The 23,364-nt window shown below is 37.9% G+C and overlaps 1 protein-coding gene across 9 annotated transcripts in view; it reads right to left on the bottom strand.

Moving 5' to 3' along the window:
• CEP295 (centrosomal protein 295) overlaps positions 1 to 22,562 on the bottom strand; it is a 70,864-nt gene extending 48,302 nt beyond the window's left edge. For 4 of the 9 annotated variants that reach the window (XM_038005326.2, XM_038005331.2, XM_008020534.3 and 1 more), the window contains exons 1-8: positions 22,435 to 22,562; positions 17,524 to 17,657; positions 16,542 to 16,742; positions 15,322 to 15,446; positions 14,481 to 14,574; positions 8,525 to 8,620; positions 4,228 to 4,368; positions 82 to 265 (exon numbers count right to left, since the gene is read on the bottom strand). In XM_038005326.2, coding sequence (XP_037861254.2) covers positions 82 to 265; positions 4,228 to 4,368; positions 8,525 to 8,620; positions 14,481 to 14,574; positions 15,322 to 15,446; positions 16,542 to 16,742; positions 17,524 to 17,646 — 964 coding nt within the window. In that variant the 5' untranslated portion in view covers positions 17,647 to 17,657; positions 22,435 to 22,562. Of the gene's footprint in view, positions 1 to 81; positions 266 to 4,227; positions 4,369 to 8,524; positions 8,621 to 14,480; positions 14,575 to 15,321; positions 15,447 to 16,541; positions 16,743 to 17,523; positions 17,658 to 22,312; positions 22,414 to 22,434 lie in introns of those variants that run through there. The other 5 variants (XM_038005330.2, XM_038005333.2, XM_038005336.2 and 2 more) reach the window with 3 other exon arrangements.
• Between the last annotated feature and the right edge of the window lie 802 nt (positions 22,563 to 23,364).

Raw genomic sequence — 23,364 nt, 5'->3', positions numbered from 1 at the left:
AAAACTGCTTTATCATTACAAACATATTTTCCCAGCAAAACGTTAAAACCACTACTGAAAGCCCTACTGAAAATATCTTACTCCTGTTTGCATTGTACATATCTTCAAAGGCAAATTCCAATTCTCTCTGCCAGTCTTCTTGCATTTCACTGCGTTTGTATGGAAGTTCAACTAGTTGTGGTGGCATTTGTGCTACAGTCTGTCTCCTACGTGCCAGGTCCTCTTGCTGTAGCTGTTTGAGTTCTTTCATTAGTTTCTCCTGATTCTTCAAGAATAAAGAGAATTAACAAAAACTGAGTCACAAACTTTGTATGGTAATATTAACAGTGTTGCAGGTAGGGGAAATGAGGATCAGGGTCTAAGCTTCTCTCCTCTCCTCTATTATTTGTTCAGCCAAAAGACAGACATTTACTCATTCAACAATTATTTGTTGAATACCAGATACCACATTAAGTGCTAGGGACACAATCTCAACCCTACCCTAGTTCCCTAGTGCTAAGACCAACAAACAAGTAGTATTATGTTATAAGTACTATGGAAAAGTGGTACTGGTTAGGCCATTAGCTGAAAAAAGTGTCTGCCAGCTACAGTTTTCCATTCTGAGGAAAGTCATGAAGTTAATTTCTATATAAGTTACCATGGCTCTCGTGATGTATTTTGTTCCAGTTCTCCATATACCTATCTGAGGTAAGCACCAAGACCCAGAGTTGACTGTGGCTTAACATAGAATATTTCTTGTTACCTCACATTCTTATGAATTTCCATTATTAAAGGAGATCTGAATATATTTCTTTAAGCTTAAAGAGTATGGCTAATACGAAAGTTTAATCAGTGTTTTAGTGAGGTTATCTAATGGAATTTTGGTGGTAGAAGGAAGGAGAACAAGGCAAGAATTCTCATTCCTTGCGATAAGAATTTAGCCAGACAAAAGTGGGTGAAAGAGAATGAGTCCATGTAAGAAAAAACTGTAGCAAAACAGTATGGAGATGAAGGCATGGGATATTCAGAAAACAGCGCACTGTTCACTATAGCTAGGGTATGTAAGGCAAGGATGATTAGGGAAAGAAGATAAAACTGGAGAAGCAGGTAGAAGTCAAATATTAGTTAATACAGACACTAGAAGGAAATAAGGTCCCAGGCCACAATACAGTATGCAGCAAAAAGGTTCAGATAGGAAAAATGAAATCCTCTATTAGCAGTGAGATTGCATGGTTTTTAAACAACCTTCTTTTTTTTTTTTTTTTTTTTTTTTTTTTTTGAGATGGAGTCTCGCTCTGTCACCCAGTCTGGAGTGCAGTGGCATGATCTTGGCTCACTGCAAGCTCCAACTCCCAGGTTCACGCCATTCTCTTGCCTCAGCCTCCCGAGTAGCTGGGACTACAGGCACCCACCACCATGCCCGGCTACTTTTTTTTGTATTTTTAGTAGAGATGGGGTTTCACTGTGTTAGCCAGGATGGTCTCGATCTCCTGACCTCATGATCCACCCATCTTGGCCTCCCAAAGTGCTGGGATTACAGGCATGAGCCACCACGCCCGGCAACAACCTTCTTATATAAGGAATATTAAATCTACTATAACATAGAGAAATCCTGCATTCAAAAAGTGGTAACGGGCTGGGCACAGTGCCTCATGCCTGTAATCCCAGCACTCTGGGAGGCCGAGGCAGGCAGATCACCTGAGGTCAGGAGTTTGATAACAGCCTGGCCAATATGGCGAAATCCCATCTCTACTAAAAATACAAAAATTAGCCAGGCGTGATGGCACGTGCCTGAAATACCAGCTACTTGGGAGACTGGGGCGGGAGAATCGCTTGAACCTGTGAGGCAGAGGTTGCAGTGGGCCAAGATTGTGCCACTGAACTCCACTCTGGGCAACAGAGTGAGACTCTTTATTAAAAAATAAATAAAAATAAATTAAAAAGTGATAACATATATACATTACTTATTCTTTTCTAAAGTTTTAACTATTTTGTCTTTTGAGGATGAATTTTTTTTGCCATGCCTTGAAAAAGAATAAAATTATAAATGAACTTATTTCATTTATACTGATTCTAATTATCTAAAGTTATTTCAGTAAGTATACTATTTTAGCTCACTGCAAGCTAGCATTTTTTTTTTGCTGGGCACAGTGGCTCATGCCTGTAATCCCAGCAATTTGGGAGGCTGGGGCAGGCGGATCATGAGGTCAGGAGATAGAGACCATCCCTGGCTAAGATGGTGAAACTCCATCTCTACTAAAAATACAAAAATTAGTCAAGTGTGGTGGCGTGTGCCTGTAGTCCCAGCTACTTGGGAGGCCAAGGAAGGAGAATCGCTTGACCCCGGGAGGTGGAGGTTGCAGTGGGCCAAGATCATACCACCGCAGTCCAGCCTGGGCAGCAGAGCAAGACTCTGTCTCAAAAAAAAAAAATTAGCTGTGTGTGGTGTCGCGTGCTTGTAGTCCCAGCTACTCAGGAGGCTGAGGCGGGAGAATTGCTAGAATCTGGAAGGTGGAGGTTGCAGTGAGCCAAGATCCCACCACTGCACTCCAGCCTGGGTGACAGAGTGAGACTCTATCTCCAAAAACACACATGAAACAGAACTCAGAGAGTTTAACTAATCTGCCTGAGATCAAACAGCTGACTGGTGAAGGAGAGAGATAAATCCTGGCAGAATGACTGTAGAGCCCACTTGCTTAACTAGTAAACACTACTGCTTTTATGGAAGAATCTGTTCAATTTATGACTGCTTTTTGTGTCTGTTTTACTATAGGTTTAAACCTTAGATGGGGAGAATTACTGATGATAATTCAGACATTCAGTTATTTTAATCATAATTCACTTCTAGTTTATAAAAGCTGAAAATTTAAGGGAGAAGCTCATGATTTAGTTCAAACTATAAAAATAAACTTTCATAAGAAAATTTAATTTCCAATGCATTTTTAAGAAGTACTTAAAAACTCATTCCTAAGATGGGTATTTAAAACATCCAAATGCATTAGTCAAATTCAGAAAACAAAATCAGACTTCTAATAAGATGAATCATTTTATGCTGTTTCAAGACTAAGCACTAAATGAACAATAAGCATGACAGAAGTAAAGCTAAAACTATAAAGCCAGCTTTCATTATAATATTTTACACATTTATGACAGTCACTATTGATTGACTGATTGACAGAATCTCACTCTGTCACCAGGGTGGAGTACAGTAGCGCAATCTTGACTCACTGTAGCTTCTGCCTCCCAGGTTCAAGCAATCCTCCCACCTCAGCCTTCTCAGGAAATGAGGTGCCAGGCTACAATACAGTTCCAAACTGGGACTGACTGTATTGACTCTGTAGTCCCAGGTCACCATGCCTGGCTAATTTTTGGATTTTTGGTAAAGACAGGGTTTCGCCTTGTTGCCCAGCCTGGTCTCGAACTCCTAGGCTCAAGCACTTTGGCCTCCCAAAATGTTGGGATGACAGGCATGAGCTACCTTGACTGGACTTGACAGTCACTTCTTAAATTTTTTTTGAGACAGGGTCTCACTCTGTGGCCCAGGCTGGCGTGCAGTGGTGTGGTGTGATCTCAGCTCAAAGCAACCTCCTTGTCCCGGGCTCAGGTGATCCTCCTCCCACCTTGGCCTCCCGAGTAGCTGGGACTACAGCCGCACACCACCACGCCTGGCTAATTTTTCTGTTTTAAGTAGAAACGGGGTTTCTCCATGTTGCCCAAGCTGGTCTTAAACTTCTGGGCCTACACGATCCGCCTGGCTTGACATCCCATACTGCTGAGATTACAGGCATGAGCTACCATGCTTGGCCTATGGTCACTTTTTAAAAGCTGCGGTAGCAAGGATCATGACTTTATTTTTGAAACAACATTCTACAAAACCAAAAAGTGCTTTGCTCAATGCATATTTAATGAACTGAATCCTCAAATTTATAGAGCACATATGCTACTTAAATAATTAAATTAGGAAAGTGATTTTTTTCCCAGGCTGTTTTTGGACATATTGAAATATTAAACTTTTAATAAATTCATTAGTAAAATTTTTAGAACAGCAATACACTGGGAGAATAGCTTAACCCAATCAGAACTTGAAATAGGAGGGCAAAGAAAGTTGGGAAACTTGAAATCATATGAATCAGAGACTATATTGAACACCCACCCTTCCCACCTTTCTTTGAGCTCATTCACTAATCAGTCCTGCAATGCTATTAGTAAGTCCATCAGTAATGGTCACGGGTAGAATTTAAGTCTTACTTGAGCCAAATGGATCTTCTTCATTGCTTGGAATCCCCGTACATGTGCCTTTTCAAACCGTTCCATTCTCTCTTGTGCTGCCTGTTTTTGTAGCTCTTCCAATCGTTTAGCTTCCTCTTCAGCAGCCAAATGAGCATCTGGCTAGCAGTCATTAAAAAATTTTAGACAAAAGTTTTAAAGTGTGAGACAAGCAATAACTAAAAAAACAAAACAACCTTAAAATCATGTTTTCTACATATATAAAATTAAATATAAGAAGAGTTATATTTTATTTGTTTTGTTTTTTTGTTTTTTGAGACGGAGTCTTGCTCTGCTGCCCAGGCTGGAGTGCAGTGGCCAGATCTCAGCTCACTGCAAGCTCCACCTCCTGGGTTTACGGCATTCTCCTGCCTCAGTCTCCCGAGTAGCTGGGACTACAGGCGCCGCCACCACGCCCGGCTAGTTTTTTGTATTTTTTAGTAGAGACGGGGTTTCACCGTGTTAGCCAGGATGGTCTCGATCTCCTGACCTCGTGATCCGCCCGTCTCGGCCTCCCAAAGTGCTGGGATTACAGGCATGAGCCACCGTGCCCGGCCAAGAAGAGTTATATTTTAAAATGCCCACAATTATCAACGGCATGTATCTATGAAAGTGATCAAATTGTTAGTATCAAGTTTTATGAGTTACTCATTTTAAACCGGATTAGGTAATACTCCTTCAAACATATTTCTCCATCACTTTGTAAGAAAAGAAATCTCTTGCTGGGCGTGGTGGCTCATGCCTGTGATTCCAGCACTTTGGGAGGCTGAGGTGGGCGGATCACCTGAGGTCAGACTGTCCAACACGGTGAAACTCTGTCTCTACTAAAAATAGAAAGATTAGCCAGGCATGGTGGTTGGGCACCTATAATCCCAGCTACTTAGGAGGCTGAGGCAGGAGAATCGCTTGAGCTCGGGAGGCAGAGGTTGCAGTAAGCTAAGATTGTACCACTGCACTCCAGCCTGGGCAACAGGACAAGACTCCGTCTCAAACATAAAAAAAAAAAAGGAAACCTCATTAAAATGACAGTATTGAAAGGTAAATACCCACAAATCTCATTAACATAAATAACACAAAAAAGAGAAAGGGGCATAGAGTCTGGATTTACTTTTTTTTTTTTTTTTTAAGAGATGAGGTCTTGCTATGTTCACCAGGCTGGTCTCAAGCAATCCTCCCATCTCGGCCTCCAAAAGTGCTGAGATTACAGGAGTAAGCTACCACATCCAGCCTGGATTTACTTTTACTATCTGAATATTCACTTTCAAGTATAGGTAAATATTCTAAATGTAACCAGCAGTAAAAGTCTTTTTCTGTCTTTTATATGTTGAAATTCTGCCAGCCAGTTGCAACAATTAATGACGACCAAGAAAGCTGTTAACTTCAAGTGTAAAATTATTAAAAATTCTCAAATGGTGAGATAAATAGGTAGAGATTGACAGTTAATAAATTAACAAGGAGTACACTGGCCAAACAAATTTATCAAAAATATATCCTCTTTGAGCCACTAAATATTCATGCAAAACTAAATAAAATCAGGCAAGACAAAAAAAGTTAGAGTAAATCAAAATTATCTCTAGAAGTATTTAGTATATCAATATGTATATTAAATAAAATAACCTCTGAGAACAATATTTCAATCCATTTCAGCCATGAGGTTTTCAAGAAAAAAGTTGTTTATGAATTCTTCACATCTCTTGAAGATAAATTAAAAGCAGTATGTCAATTTTGGTAAACCAAAATTTTAAAGAAAGGAAAAATTTCAAAATAGCATACAACATGAATGATAAATATCAGCCCAGATATAAAAAGTCATATAAAGGATATGAATAAAGGGTCAGAGAAAAAGTTAGGGAGCACAAACAAATTTTGTTCTTATTGATCATACTTCAAAACAAGATTTGTAATACAGCTTTAGGAAGACAATCCCCTATAGATTTGTGTCAATGTAATTAAAAACATAACCATAAATCTGGTTGAAATAATGTTAGATTCTATTTTCAGTATTTGAAGATCAAAGATATATGAATGATAAATGCTATTAATAAATACATTTTTGCATTTTGCACATCAGATATTTGGACAGAAATCTTTTTAGACATAATAGAGCATGGAAAATCGATGATGAATTTAACTGCACTTTTCAGCTGCACTTTTCTGCAGACATTTCTGGGTCTCACCACAAACAATATAGTGAATCTGACTCAAGAAATATTTTCAGAATGCAAAATTCATTTGAAAAAAGTGCTATGTAACTGTCACTGACAAAGAATAGACATGATGAAGGCTATGAATAAGTAATGTAGGACTTTTAAGCGTATGATGTTTTGTTTAGTTGTGTGTAGAGGTAGCGAATGTAACAAAACAAAATGTAGGCAACTACTGGCTGTAAGTAGGACTACAGCAGGTCACTTTCATAATTCTTCTTCAGCCAAAGATATATATTATGACATACAAGAGATTTTGGAATTACTTTATCAGGATGTTAAAAACACACACACAGGACAAGACTCCGTCTCAAACATAAAAAAAAAAAAAAGGAAACCTCAGGCCGGGCGCGGTGGCTCAAGCCTGTAATCCCAGCACACACACACACAATAGCAGCTCTTATGTGCTAAAAAGTCTGACTGAACAAATGAAAGTTTGTTTGCAGAAAGCTGCTAAAGAAAAATACCCAAACATATATGCCAAGAGTGCAAATATTTTTTATATGATACCTGCTATAAAGATCATATCGTTCTCCTCCAGGGAAGATGCTAAAATTATTGTGCATGTGAGCTGAGTGCAGATGAAAATTGAGGTAATTTTATCTTGAAAGCCAAACACATTAATCATCACATTTGAAATCCAAGGTTTAAGGACAGATTTTTCCTAAGTGATGGAGTAAAGCAGCAAATAAAATAAAATATTTGAATAAAAAGGTGTACAGTAATAAATCTATTTCTGGAAATATTCAGAAATCATATCTCCAATCTACACAAAGCTTTGGTTTGTGGGATCACTTTCATAAAACTGTTAGAAATAAAATTTGTTTGTGGTCCCTAACTTTTTTCTAACCCTTTATCATTGTAACTACTGATCTAATTTTTAAGTCCAAAAATTGAAAAGGAGGTAGGTCTTCTAGTTACTATCAAAAAAGAAAGCTTATGGATATTAATTTAACACCAGCAGCACCCTATGCTGATGAAGTTAGGTAAAAAAAAAAATTCATCATCAATCTTAGTTAAAAGGTAACATCTTTTTAATATCAAAAAAATGCAGTGACTAGTAAAGCATTTAGCAACAAACTGAAGTTAATGTTCCTACATTATAATGTTGAAAATGAAATAATACTTTACAATTTTAAATAAATCTCAGATTTACTCTTGCATGTTAGAAGTTCATTCTGTGATATTCATTTTAGTTCTTAACTGAATATTGCCTTTAATACCTGCTATTAAGCAGTCAACCAAAATGTGTATTTGTTGCATTCTAAATGCCACAGGAATGCTATAAAATTTATTTTCCTAGTAGCCAAATATATTCAACATGAAAAAAAATTAAAACCCCCATTGACACAGAGAAATAGCAATTATAATAACAATATATCATTTGTTACTCTTAAGACTGGCAATAATTTTTAAAACACAATAGTGCAGACAAGGTTATGGTAAGGTGGCCATTCTCCTATGTTGTTGATGCTTTTAAAAAGCAATTTAATGATCTGTATCAAATGTTACACAGTTCGGAGCCAATACTTTCTCTTTTAGGAATTTATATATAATCAGAGATGTGGATAAAAATGTGCAAGATAATGATTACTTACAGAAGCAAAAAATAATGATTAAATAAATGGTACAATGAAATATTAAGTGGCTACTAAAAATCATGTTTTGAAAAGTGTGTATATGTCTATATTTAAATAAAAGTTATAATGAATTTATTAAAACATTAACCATATTCCACTTTGATGACAGAACTGGTGTTTTCCCAATAGTTCACACTTATGTGTATAGTTTCAAATTTTTCACAAATAGCATGTAATATTTTATGATTAAAAAAAGATTTAAAATCTGCTATTTTAAAATATAACCATTTAAATAGCCAACTAGTTTCTTTAATTCATATTAAACCATCATATGCCTGACATGAAAATTCAAAGCATTTAAAAAGTTTTTGATTATTATTACCAATTGTCCAAATTTTGAAATCTGGGAACACCACAATATAACTAAGATATAATTCAATTCAATGCACACAGAACTAATAAATCGAGGGCATGAAGAAACAATAAGTCAATCACCTGTTCTGTGTCTGTCTCTCTACTCACAAAAGTGTGAAGATGGTGGTAGGTAGAACTATTGGTTTTGACTGCAGAAATTCTTTTTACTTCAATGTTCTGGAAAAGAGAACATAAAAAAATAGGTTAAAAGCATTAATTTTCACTTAAAACTGAATCCAATGCAAAAAAAGTTATTTTGTATTTTATTGAGTTCTCCGCATCCAAAACATGCTAAAATCTGCTCTTAATGAAATCAAATTTTCAGTTAAATTACTTCAAATTTTAATAAAAGTACCAGACTCATCAGTATTTCAAATCATCTTCAAGGTGTCGCTAACTAATCAATGTGCTTTATTCATCTCAATTTTTAAGTTATTTATAGAGAAATTTCATCTTTAAATCTCCTGAATATAGAGGGGCTTATAGGCCATATCAAGTGAAATGAAAATAATTTCATTATATTTATAAGAAAACAATATGCCTCATTATGTCCTTTTCCATATCTAATCACAAAAATTCTACTATAGTTCACATCAGTCTTATTTTCTCAATGTTTAATGATGTATTTTGAGTTTTGTTCCTGAAACACTTGCCAATATATTTAAATTACACTTATTCCAGAACAAAAACAACTCTCAGAAGAATGAAAGTAAACTACCTTCCCCCTTCTCTTTCCTGTATTTTGTAGTAAAGGCAGATTCAACCCATCACAACCTATCACACACTGATGTTAATTAATTAACTAAACTGACAATATTAAGTGCCTACTATGTGTTAAACATTACACAAGGCATTGTGAACGACAATGAGAAGTAAAATAAAAGAATGGCCGTTGGCTTCAAGGAGCTCACAGTAACAGTTCTAACAAGTAGAAGTTCTAACAATTACACATAAGTTAAATAATAAACCATGCATTTTATAGATAACATGATGAAAAAAATATCCAGAAAGAAATGCTAACACTTCTGCTGGACGTCTTCTGTATTATATCCTAGTAGTGAAAAGTTTGCAAAGTCCCTCAACTTTTCTGTCCCTCAGCTTCCTTAAGAAAAGTGGATTTATAGCTATTGCTATACCATATGATCATTGTGACAATTACTGAGAATCAATTAAAGTATAAAAAGCATTTTTAATTTTTTTAAGGCCTGTTGACAAGGCCAGAGTACAGAGGCATGACCATAGCTCACTGCAACTCCTGGGCTCAAGTGATCCTTATGCTTCAGCCTAACACAGCTAGGACTACAGGCATGTACCATCATGCCTGGCTAATTCAATGACATCACGAATGCAACACAGGTTGGGAGGGAGAAAAGTTTAAATAAGAATAGGTTCAGAATTAACCAGTTTTAGCTATAACATATATGAGTGTGGAATGATGAGGAGGACTCAAGTGAAAAGAAACAATATAAAAGACAAGAAAGGGCTGGGCGCGGTGGCTCACGCCTGTAATCCAGCACTTTCGGAGGCCGAGGCAGGTGGATCACTTGAGGTCAGGAGTTCGAGACCAGCCTAGCCAACATGGTAGAACTCCATTTCTACTAAAAATACAAAAATTAGCCGGGCATGGTAGCACACATCTGTAATCCCTGCTGCTAGGGAGGCTGAGGCAAGATAACTGCTTGAACCAGGGGTCAGAGGCTTCAATGATGCAAAATGAGCCAAGAGTGTGCCACTGCACTCCAACCTGGGTGACAGAGCAAGACTCTGTCTCAAAAAAAAAAAAAAAAAAAAAAAACACAAAGAAGGGGGGATTAAGAAAATCCAAGTAAAAGTGAACAGGCTAATGTGAGCAGAATTATCTGAGTAGTTTTTAAGAACTTTTTTCTTATCTGAGAAACTTTGTCTTATCTGAGAACTTATTTCTTACCTGAGTAGCTTTTAACAAGTTTTTAAGAACAGAGCCCAGTATTAGCGCTGTTAAAAAGCTGCGGCCAGGCGTTGTGGCTCACACCTGTAATCCCAGCACTTTGGGAGGCCAAGGCAGGCAGATCACTTGATGTCAGGAGTTTGAGACCAGCCTGGTCAACATGGAGAAACCCCTTTTCTACTAGAAATCAACAATTAGCCGGGCATGGTAGCACACACTTGTAATCCCAGCTACTTGGGAGGCTGAGGCAGGAGAATCACTTGAACCCAGGAGGCAAAGGTTGCAGTGAGCCGACCTTACACCACTGCACTCCAGCCTGGGTGACAGAGTACGACTCTGTCTCAAAAAATAAAAAAAAGCTGCACAGGTGATAAATGTACAGCCAAAGTTGAGAATTACCTAGACCAGTCAGAAGATAACTAATTGGCAAGTACTTGGAAATACATCTAGATATGTACAACAGAGGACCTTATTCAGGGTCTTATCATTCAGGTAAAGAATTAAACTGACCACTAATGAAAACATTAACTAGCATATATATACACATATACATATATATATTTGAGACAGGGTCTTGCTATGTTTCCCAGGCTGGTCTTGAACTCCTAGGCTCAAGGAATCCTCCCACCTCAGCCTCCTAAGTAGCTGGGATTAAAGGCAGGTGCCACCACACCCAACTTTAACTAGTTAATATTAAAGTTCAGTAAGAAACTGGTCACAAAACAAAAATTCAGAGATGGTAGTACACATTAGAATGCTTCACTCTACAAAGAATCTTAGTAGCTGTTAAATCAATGCCTTGAAAAAAATAAACCACAGGACTCTTGACAAGGAAGAACTCTGAAGAAAACAAGTCTCTAAAATTATGTAATTTGATATACAAATGTGATTCAGTTTACACATTTTAAAGCACCAGTACTTCCAGAGTAAAGGCAATTATGTATAGATTGAATTTGGAATCCTCCCAAAATTGGGATCACAATCTGAGATTTCGATTACTATGAATCCTTATTGATTATAACAGGATTTCCAATGAATTGCACCTAAGTTTTTAGTGAAATCAGTCCTTAGCCTGGCAGAATTAGGATGATCTGTTAATAATTTAACCACTCAATTTACTTCCCGTGTTCTATCTTCCAGTCTTAGTTTTGCTCCACACTAACTATTTCTAGCTTTATCTACCCAAGTACAGGACAAAACCAGCTTTTTACTCTGGAGTAGCTGACACTGGCTCATGCAGCAATGGAAAACAAGAAAAAAAAAATGCCAGGCACTGTGGCACATGCCTGTAGTCACAGCTACTCAGGAAGCAGAAGCAGGAGGATTGCTTTAGCTCAGGAGTTCAAGGCTGCAGTGAGCTATGATGGTACTGGTGAAGAGTCACTGCACTCTAGCGTGGGAAACACAGTGAGATCCTGTCTCAAACAACAACCACCAAAAAGGTATAAGCAAGGGAAGAATAAAACAAAGCTCATTTTTCTCTTGCATCTGGTATAGATATATGACAAGTCTTCATAGCATCTCAGGGTTTTCAATACAAACTTCATTCTTTAACAGACCTATGAAAAGACTGTGGTTGTTTACATTTCTAGACTTTAGTACATAAGTAGTTAACTTTAACAGCAAGAACTCTGAAGAAGTATATTCATGGGAAGCTAAGTGTCGCAGTAAAAAGATCATGAGTTTTATAGAATTTGACGTTGACATAAACTCTGGTTCTCACACTTACCTATTAAAGGACTTTGGTTACGTTACTTAAACTCTGACCTTCAATTTTCATCATTTGTTACACGGAAATATCTAACATGCAGGGCTAATGTGATTAAATTAGATACGAATAAAAAAACCTGACACAATTAAATTCTTACGTACACAAGAAGTATCAATTCTCTTCACCATGTAAACAGCTCTCTCAAAAAATAATATTTTCTTAAATTAACTAAGGAAATACCTTGGTTTAAGAAGACTAAATAGTCTAGGTTTATTTCCTCAGGCTTCTCAGCATTTATATTTTTATCTGCTTGAAGAAACAGTGATACAGATGCATCTATATCCTGTGTATGTGACACAGTGTTCTTATATGCTGCATTTCCCTGGCCCCCAAATACCCCACAACCTAGTTTTTCCCAAACCAAAATCCTGTCCCTCCCTTCTATGTGATAAATTCACAACCATCTCAAGACATTCAGAAACACTGCCTTATCCCAAATACCTTTATTGGCTTGGGTAATGGATTTTTCTAAAATAATGCCTTTTAGTGAAACAAGAATGCAGTCACCCAGATCTTATTTATAAGTACCATTTCTCCACTAAAAAGAATCAGGGGTCTTTGGAGATACCAGATACGGGACAGAGTAAATTAAGCCAAGGTCATTTGCTGAGCCACAGAGCAAGGAAATGCTCATGGAGTCACGGGGATGCAAGAAACAACTTCAAGACTCTCCTGCTGACCAAATTTCAGATATTACAAACATCAGTGAGAAGAAAAAGAATAATGACTACAACTGAACTATGTAATATTGAGTAAAAAACCTCTACAAGTTAACAGTGATAGTCACAAAAGAGAAAGGAAAAAAAAAGCCCATTTACCACCAATGGCATTGATTATTACACCAACTCTTCACTCTGAAAACTGGCAGAGGGAAAAATGAGGAATATGTCCTGTTTTCTTAAAAGGAACTAGGCTGGGTGCAGTGGCTCACACCTGTAATCCTAGCACTTTGGAAGGCCGAGGTGGGTGGATCATCTGAGGTCAGGAGTTCGAGACCAGCCTGGCCAACATGGTGAAACCTTGTCTCTACTAAAAACACAAAAAGTAGCTGGGCATGGTGGCGGGTGCCTATAATCCCAGCTACCTAGGAGGCTGAGGCAGGAGAATCGCTAGAACCCGGGAGGTGGAGGCTGCAGTGAGCCAAGACTGCACCACTGCATTCCAGCCTGGGTAACAGAGTGAGACTCTGTCTCAAAAGAAAAAAAGAACTAAATAGTTCATGCCCACTGATATAATTCATGCTTGTCAAAGCACTTACAGAGTTTTGTTTGCTTTTCATAAATTTTTGACTTTGGCTTGTTATAAATACTAAGAATTAGTACAAAGATAATCAAAAGGCATCATGGATAATATATTGCCTGGCTTTTATCGTGTCACTTTGTGCTGAGGGAGTGACTGAAACATGACTTTTATGTCTCAATTTTGTTGGATCAAATGTTACATGGTAGATAGCTCAACGTAAAAAAGCAGGAACTCTGACAAACTGAAAGGCCTAAGAAGTGAATATCTGCTACTTATGCTTATACAGAATATACTTGTATGTACAACTATATTAGACATCCCTGTATTTGTGGGTTTACTTCTACTTAATTTTTCAGATAAAAATAACTAGGTAATTTTGACAATCATCCAAATAGCCATTTCAATAACTGTAACAAGCTAATGTGGAGAATACTTTGAAAATTTTCTGCTTTAATTACATTTTTTTAAAACAAGCTTCAAATCACAAAAGCACACATTTAACTCCCATAAAAAATAGATTCCTCTTTTTAATTTATAATATTGTTTTCCTCTTTTCTTTTTAAAAATCACACCTGGATACTTTATAACCTTATGCATATTTATTAACTTAACTGAAACTTAATTTATCTGTAAAATATTGACCATTTAAAATAAGCCAAACTCAGAGTGTGGGAAAGTCTAGAGGACAAATAGTCTAGTTTTTTTTCCCCCAATAAATAAACAAAGGGTATTTTCTCAAAAGGCAGAATTATTAAAAGTTTTTTCAAAACCAAAACCATTATAGTTTTCCAAACAACAAAATTTTTTTGACATCATTGAGGAATGGTGAACAAATACTGGGAATTAAATAATATTGGAAACAATATTAGTATTATACTAAGAAAAAAGTTCTTATACATCAGAGATACACACTAAAGTATTTACAGGTGAAATGATATCTAGAATTATTTTAAAATACTCGATATATTCCTGTAAAAGTGTTTAATTGTACAAGAAAACTTGTACAATTAAGTTTAAGTGGTAGTCATTCTGACCTCCAGTGAATTATAACAGTAAAGAAGAATCATGACCTAGTTCCTCTTAATACTCGAACTCACCTCAAAAAGAGTTGGAGGAGGAGGTGGCAGACTTGTAATTTTGGCTGATCTCTCTTTTTCCACAAGCAGTGCTTCCTTTCGAGCTTTTATATGCCTTAAGAAACAAGAGATGTCATCAATTAATCTATCAGTGATAATATTACAGTACAACTCTCCGGGTTAAAAATATACAAGTCATAGGCTCAAGAAATCCTCTAGTCTGATTCCACAGGCTCAGTAAGCTTTACATGTGTAAAGAGTCTATACACATGTTAAGAAAATGTTTAGAAATCGAGAGACGCCTATCTAAAGACAGAAAGCTCTACGGCGGGGGGACCAACCCAAGAAACTTACAATGTTCTTTAGAGTGAAAAAAAACCCAGAAATTTTGTTAAAAATGGCCATTGCTAACTAGTAACAGGGCTCTTAATTTTTTACTTTCCTTCACTCATGTTTCCTTCACTCATGTGAATGGCCCTTTAATTTTTACAACATGCAAAAAATACTGATGACTTCCAGAGTCTACAACCTTTTTTAATGTTATTAATCACATCAATTTTTATTTCATGTTTACATCAGAGACAGATATTGGTTGACATGCATTCTGAACTAGCCATACATTTCTTCAGAAACTTAGTAACTGCTGCTGAACTCAAACTACAACTAGAAAAGAAAGCTCGTTAGTTATTATGTTCACCTAAGCAAATCGCTCCATCCCCAGCATTATTTTTAAATCAAGTTTAACAAATGCAATGAATATGCTACTGTGATGTTTAATATTTGCTTACACAGTATCCTATGTATCCTCTACTTTCAACTATGTTAGTTTCAGTTGAGATTACAGTAAAAATTATTACTTTACCAGGTTTTTTGTTTCATTAATATTTCTTTTTTATTTTTCTGTACTTTCAGGGCTTCTTTATGCCTCAAATCTGCTTTTCTTTTCCTTTCTGCTGCCTGCTGTGCCAGAGCATCCAAATCAGGTTCCTAAAAATATACATTACTTAAAATGTCATGTTAAACAAGAATAACAGAAATGTATCTCGTATGATATCAGAAGTGATTTATCAATTTTGTCATCTTCTTTCTACATACTATAGCAGTGTTTCCCAGAGCATGATAACAGCACCACTGATGATATGCCATATGAGGGGGGACAAACACAAACATTTTAATGTAAAGTTAATGCAATCAATTAACATATTATTACAAAAATATACATAGGATATTGAACTACTTAGGACATGGTTAAAGTAAGTAATAAAAGAGTCCATCTAAATTAAAATGTCAAATATATAGTGATATGGGTAGTTTCTCAGTCAGGGCAAAAATTGTGAACATGGTATTCAAATGACAGAGGTTTGGGAAACACTGCACTAAGGCACAAAGTGAATGTGGCACACATAAAACCACAAAAATCTGAGTCAGAACTTAACGGCTATTACTAAAAACACAGGCTAAAACCAAGGACCATGAAACAGATTGCCACAATCTTTAAGATATTTTCTTCCTCACTAGTTGTTATCAAAGATTTACTTTTTTTGTAATTAGCCTGTTTATTGTATGTGACTGATTCTGGGACTGTAGTATTTCCACATCATAAATCACAATAAATCAAAATAATGGGGCAGACTTACCATGAGTTTCTGAAAGTCATCAAAAAATGTTTGCTATTAGTAAATGAAATCCAAATGTATATACATTCAAACCACATGTTTAAGGGAAATATACTGAAATGAGAAATCTGAATCCACCCCACCAAATCTCTCTAAAATGCCTGAGATGGACAACAACTTCTGATTCAGAAGATTATTATTTCCCCAGATAGAGGAGTACTGGAAGATAATAATGCTAATTTGAACATCATAGGAAGACCAATTTTGTTTGACATGGATTTTACTTGAAATAACTCTTAGTAAGAAATGAGCCTATTATTCACAAATTCCATTAAATTTATAAAAAAGCTCAAGCTGCCCCAAAGAAATTCAATACATGAAAATGTTATCAGAAAAGCATTCAACAACTATAATTTACTTTTGACTAATAGTACTGCCACAACTGCGTAGTCAAATAAGATCTCACATTTTCTTTGGCCTGTCGATGTCCCTCTCCCATACTTCTCAAACTTGCCAAATACAGTTTTTCCAAGTTCTGTATTTTCTGAGTTTGTGATTCTTCCCATTCTGCCCTTAGCTCCTCTGCTAAACGTGTAAATTGTTGATTTCTCCTCTGTTTTATGTCTTCTCTTATCTGTAAGGCGATATCTCTTTCTTGTTCTCGAACCTAAAGAATGCGTATTTAACAGGTTATATGAAAGGAAGTTCACTTAAACTTTTTTGAAAAGCTATTTGGAAACAGGAACTCAAATGAATTCTCTTAAGTCTGTCAACTCTCCTTGACACTCATCTTGTATTAGATAAGGACTATTTAAAGCAGAAAATCTGAGTGAATGTACAAAAAGTAAAAATCTCAAGACTATATCTAATGTCTCCTAACTGATAGCTTTTATTCAGCACCCACTCCCAAAAGGACTGCCATTATCACTCTAAAAACCTATAAAAGCTAAAGTGATAAATATGATTCAACAAAATCTATAGCCCAGAGTATAGATAGAGCCAGGTGAGACCTCCATTTCTGTTGTACATCATCTCTGATTCTAGACAGAATGGTGCCTGAAACATACTTCACGAAGACTTTAAAAACACTTCTAGAAAAGGGTTATCTACAATTTCCTGATAAATTTGTTTCAGCAGCTAATAATCTTTTCAGTTAGTGTTCTTCAGTCATTTAAGCTTCCCGTTATCAATTAGACCATTTTTAAAAAAGATAAAGAGCAATTTTCAATATTTGAGTCAAATAATACCTATCTTCCAACTCTTCTACAATCTGCTTACCATCTCAGCCTATTTTTCAAATGTTCCAAAACTAGTTAATACCGAAGAACCAGGGCTCTTGCATACCCAGATGAGGTTTTTAAATATAACATTTAGAATATTCTAATGTAAAAGAATACAAGTAATTTGAGGAAGAAAGGAATTTAAAATTTTATCCAAATAAGTCATACCTGTAGCAATCTTAGTTTTCGTCTTCTTTCATAATCTTCCTTCAAAATGAAGGCTTCCTCATTAGGACTCAATCTCAGCTTGCGAGCATTCACAACTTTTCTTTTCATTTCTGTGTACTTCATGTATGACAGCTCTGAATTTAAAAAGGAAAATGTCTATAAAAATAATGTAACATTAAAATAGCGCAGCAAAGATTAGAATTTTGTTGTTTTGTTTTTTTTGAGACAGAGTCTTGCTCTGTCACCCAGGTTGGAGTGCAGTGGTGCGATCTCAGCTTACTGTAACCTCTGCCTCCCGCGTTCAAGCAATTCTCATGCCTCAGCCTCCAGGGTAGCTGGGATTACAGGTGCACGCCACCACGCCTCGCTAATTTTTGTATTTTTAGTAGAGATGGGGTTTCACCATGTTGGCCAGGATGGTCTAGAACTTCTGGCCTCAAGTGATCCACGTGCCTCGGCTTTCCAAAGTGCTGGGATTACAGGCATGAGCCACCATGTCTGGCAGAAATAATTTTTAAAATTTGTGTTAATACTTTTGATATTTAAAGGTTTATATACACGCAAGGAAAATTTGAGTAAATGAAGTCCAACTTATTTACAAACAGCAATTATAAATTCACACTTAGATCAGTGATACTCAGAAGGGTGGGAAAGGGAAAATGAAGACTGAATCAGAATTACTCAGGAAAGTTTTCTCCCATCTATAGCAGATTGTCTACCTTGTGTATCTGGACCTGACTTATTGCTGGGTAGCATTTCCAGTGGTTACTGAGCTTAAATGTGAAAAAGCACAAAGACCTAAAAAGATGTTACCATAGAATAAATGTTTTCAAAACTACAATTTGACACTTTAGAACTTTTATAACTTGTTCATAACTAGCAAAGTTGCTACAATTTCAAGGGTTCTTCGTTCCTAGATTCAGCTCCCAGTCTACTGTATATAACTTGATCACCAAGCGTCATTGTTGCCTCATGAAATCACATCAATCCCATGTTCTATATTCTACAGTAAACAATTCTTCAATAATTATAGTGATGCAAGTTTTACATGTATGACCTGCTTGGTGGTATCAAGTGTTTAGATTTCCAGATTTATTCTTCTTTTCCTTTTTTTTTTTTTTTGAGATGGAGTCTCGTTCTGTTGCCCAGGTTGGAGTGCAATGATGCGATCTCGGCTCACCACAACCTCTGTCTCCTGAGTTCAAGTGATTCTCCTGCCTCAGCCTCCTGAGTAGCTGGGATTACAGGCATGCACCACTACACCCAACTAATTTTTGTATTTTTAGCAGAGACAGGGTTTCACCATGTTGGCCAGGCTGGCCTCGAACTCCTGACCTCAAGTGATCCACCTGCCTTGGCCTCCCTAATTACTGGGATTACAGGGGTGAGCCACCACGCCTGGCCCAGATCTATTCTTCTGTTGCTACTGTTCACACTCGGTGTTCTCTCTCTCCTCCCTAGGTTATAACATGCTCCTTTTTGGGGGAACGAGACAGAAAGAAATGGAATAAATATGAGAATCTATAGTTCTATAATTTGAATACCCACCTCAGGTAATTCTGATATTAACTGGCTCCCATTACTGCCATTTCCAAAAAATTAGACACTTCACATCAGTACACGACCATTTTATCTGAGACAAGTCAACATTTCTCAGGTCTCCCTCACAACGATCAGGCAGGCAATCTGTCACTGAATATTTACATCTTTCTGAAGCGGGCTTAAGCCCTCCTTCTTCTATGAAGCTGTCCTCTGATAATTCCTGTTCCAATCTCCCACTCCTGATTTGCCCACCTCTAATACATTATTACCTATACATTCAGAAGGGGACAAATTTTATGTTGTCTTGGTATTATCTCCTGTAGTTTTTCATAAATTACAGTTTGCTCTTTCTAGTTAGATTCCTAACAATTGAAGGACAGTGGCTATGGGTTTTTTAATAAAAATTTTAATATTCAATTAAATTTCATAAATAACTACCAGGTAATATTTCACATACTATGGATGGACAATGTTTTCAACCAGGTGTAAACACAATGGGGCTAGGAGACTGTGGGGTTACCTAACAGGGACTAATACCTTTCCAGTGACTTCTCCATCAGAATGTAAGCTCATGAGGGCAGAATGGACTTATTCACCATTTTATGTCCATAGCCTAAAAACAGTGTCTCGCCCATAGGTAGTTACTTCAGTAAGTGTGCTGACTGAATGAATGACTCAATAAGTTAATTCATGTAAAGTGCTACAGAGTTATACGTAATCATCACTATCTTCAATAAGACTCTAATGCCAAAAAGGAGTAACTGCTTGCATTAAAAAATCTTTTAATGCATCCTACTCATCTAATATTCACACGGCTTTGGTAAAGGTAACTAAAGTACTGATTACATTTTTCATGCTATACATGAAGAAACAAGGTCTCTTGGGTTAAAGGACTTTCCCTGAGTGACAACATCTAGTGGCAGAGCCAAGGGAAGAATCTGGTTTCCTTATTTCAAATGGCTCCTAACTTTCCAACACATGAAAACGTGGACTGGCGAAAATTTTATTTAAGCTGTGGTTGAGAGTGAGACTTTAAAAAAACAGAAAAGAATTTAACAAAGAAGAAAAAGGAACAAGATTAATCCTCACAATGTATCTTTATCATTTTGTCTGAAGGTCTAAGATTTCACTCATATTTAAATAATTAAGACTAATTTCTGATGAATCTCATAGATATAATATCACTGAATTTTTAAAAAGCCAGACACAAAAGAGTACAATAAAATTGATTTATATAACGTTCAAAAACAAGCAGAACTAATCCATGAGAGGTAAAAATAAAGTTGCCTTACTGGAGGTTACTGACTCGGAGATGGCACAAAGAAGCTTGCTGGGGTACTGAAAATATTCTATATTTTGATCTGTATGATGGTTTACACAGGTGTATACGTATGTAAAAATTCCTCAAATGGTATACCCAGATTTGTGTGTTTTATTCTTCTACTTTAATATACAAGGAAAAAACCCTAATATTTCAGATTTTGAATATTCATTACTTCATCTCAGAGGATTATCGAAAAACATACATACATTTTATTATTTTTAAGCTCCTAAAATGCGATAGAATAACTGTTTCCTCTTGTGTATAATTTTTACGTTTTTAAAACTTTTTATTTGGAAATTTCAGGCTTAGAATTCCCATTTGCCCTTTCAAAATCTGAATGTCAACACTGGTACAATATTTTTTACAGTATTCAATTTCTGTCAATTATCACACTAATGTCTGTTTTCTGGACCAGGAGCCAATCCAAGGATAACACATTGCATTTGTGGCTGTATAACTGTGGGGCATCTAAAAAGCAGATGCCAAGATGGGAGTCAACCTGCAAATATTTTCAGACTTCAATGTAAGTCTGACACTGAACGGAGGGAAGTAACAATGGGTAGACCCCTCTTAGCCATGCACTATAAGAAAGGTTCAGCAAGACCTGTGGGAGATCCTCAGAACAGGCCTGTCACTGTCAGTGGCTAGGAGCAGCCCATGGGAAGCATGGCCTCAGTGCAAATGGAGATTTCAGAATGCAGGGGATTAAGATATGTGAGTTACATTCTCATAATGCCAACGTTATTATGTCTCCCTTAATCTGGGACAGTTTCTCAGTTTGTCTTCAAGACCTTGTCATTTTTGAAAATACTGGCCAAGTACTTTGCTGAATGTCCCTCCATTTAGATTTGTCTAATATTCTATAATTAAACTGAGATTATGTATTTTTTGGCAAGACCACCACAGAATTGATTACGCACCTTTCTCAGTGCACTGCTATCAAGAGGTAAATGATGCTGAATTTTGGTCACTTGGTTAAGATGATGTCCACCAAGTTTCTCCTCTGTAGTTACTACTTTTCCTTTATAAGTATCTCATAAAGACAGAGTGGAGGCTACAGAAACACGCTTTTCATCATACTTTTGCCCAATGACTTTAGTGTCCACTGATGACTTGTCTGAAACAACTACTGCGGTGTTTACCAAATAGTATTATTTCCATTATTCCTTCTACAATTATCAATCGGAGTCCTGCTGTAAGGAAGTTTTCCCTGATGCCCCATTTACTTATTAATTATTTATTCTTAGTAACACGGATTTTTAAATTCTACATTTTATTACTATCCAACATTGAAGATGATACTATTTATCTCGCAAGATGTCGTCCTGAGGATTACATGGCTCCTGGTACATAGTAATCACAAAATTAACACTAAACTTGGAAGATCTGGGTTCAAGACCCAACACTGACACTCATTAGCAGGAAGATACTAGCCAAGTCATTTAAGTCGCTTTGTTCTCGTTTTCTTAAACTGTATAAAGGGAATAATAATATCTTCCCCAACAGGTTTGTTCCGTCGTGACTTAGCGTGAAGTCTTCAAATACATTCTAAGTATTAAAGACTCAAAAGTTTACCATTGTTTTAAAAGCTGAGTTTGTGACAGCATTGAATAACTGAGAGATTAATGTGGCAGACACCAAAAGAGAGCGCGCTCTCTGCATGAAACGATTCCAGGCAAGGCTCTTAACAGCTACCAGGTGGCAGGCCACGGCCGCGGGTGATTCGGGGGAAGCGCCCCTCCCCCGGCACGGAAGCGCCGGGATAGGAGAGGCTGCGGGGAGGCTCGCGCGACCCGACCCCAGGAGAGCGCGCAAAGCCTCTCGCACTGAGCTGCCGGGTCCGGGCCGGACACTCCTTACAGCCGCCAGCACGACCGCGGGCAGGGCCCACGGCCTGCGGAGCCTGAGAAACGCGGGCCGTACCTGCGTTCGCAACAAGGCGCCTTCCTGGGATCCCCTTCCTTCGGAGCACAATCCCAGCTCCTGGGCCTCGGGGAGCCGCGCTCCTACGGGGCGACTGGGAAGCCGGCGCGTCCATCACTCACCTGAGAACCCGGAGCCTGGACACAGTAGCCGCAGCTCAGAGCAAGCTGGCCTGGTAAGCTCCTGCCCATCAGCTGCCCAGCAGCCGTTTCTGCGCCTGCGGGAGAGCCATCGCCGAGCCGCCGTCACTTCCGTCATTCAAACCGCCCGCCAATGGCGGGACTAAACCGCGGGAATAGGCCCGGTCCCGCCTTCCTCGGGGGCAGCCTGGAAGGCCGCGCGGTGTTAAAACCCCGCGCACGCGCACAGGCACGCGTCAGTCCCAGCCTGCGTAGGGGCCCATTATTTGTCACACGTGTTGGGCTTTGACGTTTCCCCTCTGGGCCGCGCTCGGTGACTCGCGCCTGTAATCCCAGCACTTTGGGAGGCCGAGGCGGGGGGATCACTTGAGCCCAAGAGTTCAAGACCAAGTCCTTTTAAAAACATGGTGAAGGCCGGGCGTGGTGGCTCACGCCTGTAGTCCCAGCACTTTGGGAGGCTGAGGCGGGCGGATCACAAGGTCAGGAGATCGAGACCATCCTGGCTAAGACGGTGAAACCCTGTCTCTGCTAAAAATGCAAAAAAAAAAATTAGCTGGGCGTGGTGGCAGGCGCCTGTAGTCCCAGCTACTCGGGAGGCTGAGGCAGGAGAATGGCGTGAACCCAGGAGGCGGAGGTTGTAGTGAGCCGAGATCGAGATCGCGCCACTGCATTCCAGCCTGGGCGACAGAGACTCCGTCTCAAAAAAACAAAAAAACCATGGTGAAACCTCATCTTTACAAAAAATACAGCAACAACAAAAATTAGCCAGGCGTGGTGGTGGGCACCTGTAATCCTAGCTACTGGGGAGGCTGAGGCAGGAGAATCGCTTGAACCCAGGAGGCAGAGGTTGCAGTGAGCCAAGATCTCGCTAGTACTGCACTCCAGCCTGGGTGACAGAGCCAAAAGCCTGTC

Source organism: Chlorocebus sabaeus, chromosome 1, assembly GCF_047675955.1.
Source record: "Chlorocebus sabaeus isolate Y175 chromosome 1, mChlSab1.0.hap1, whole genome shotgun sequence".
Lineage (NCBI taxonomy): Eukaryota > Metazoa > Chordata > Mammalia > Primates > Cercopithecidae > Chlorocebus > Chlorocebus sabaeus.
The sequence above is the reverse complement of the archived record's forward strand: the minus strand, read 5'-3'. Positions and strand labels throughout refer to the sequence as shown.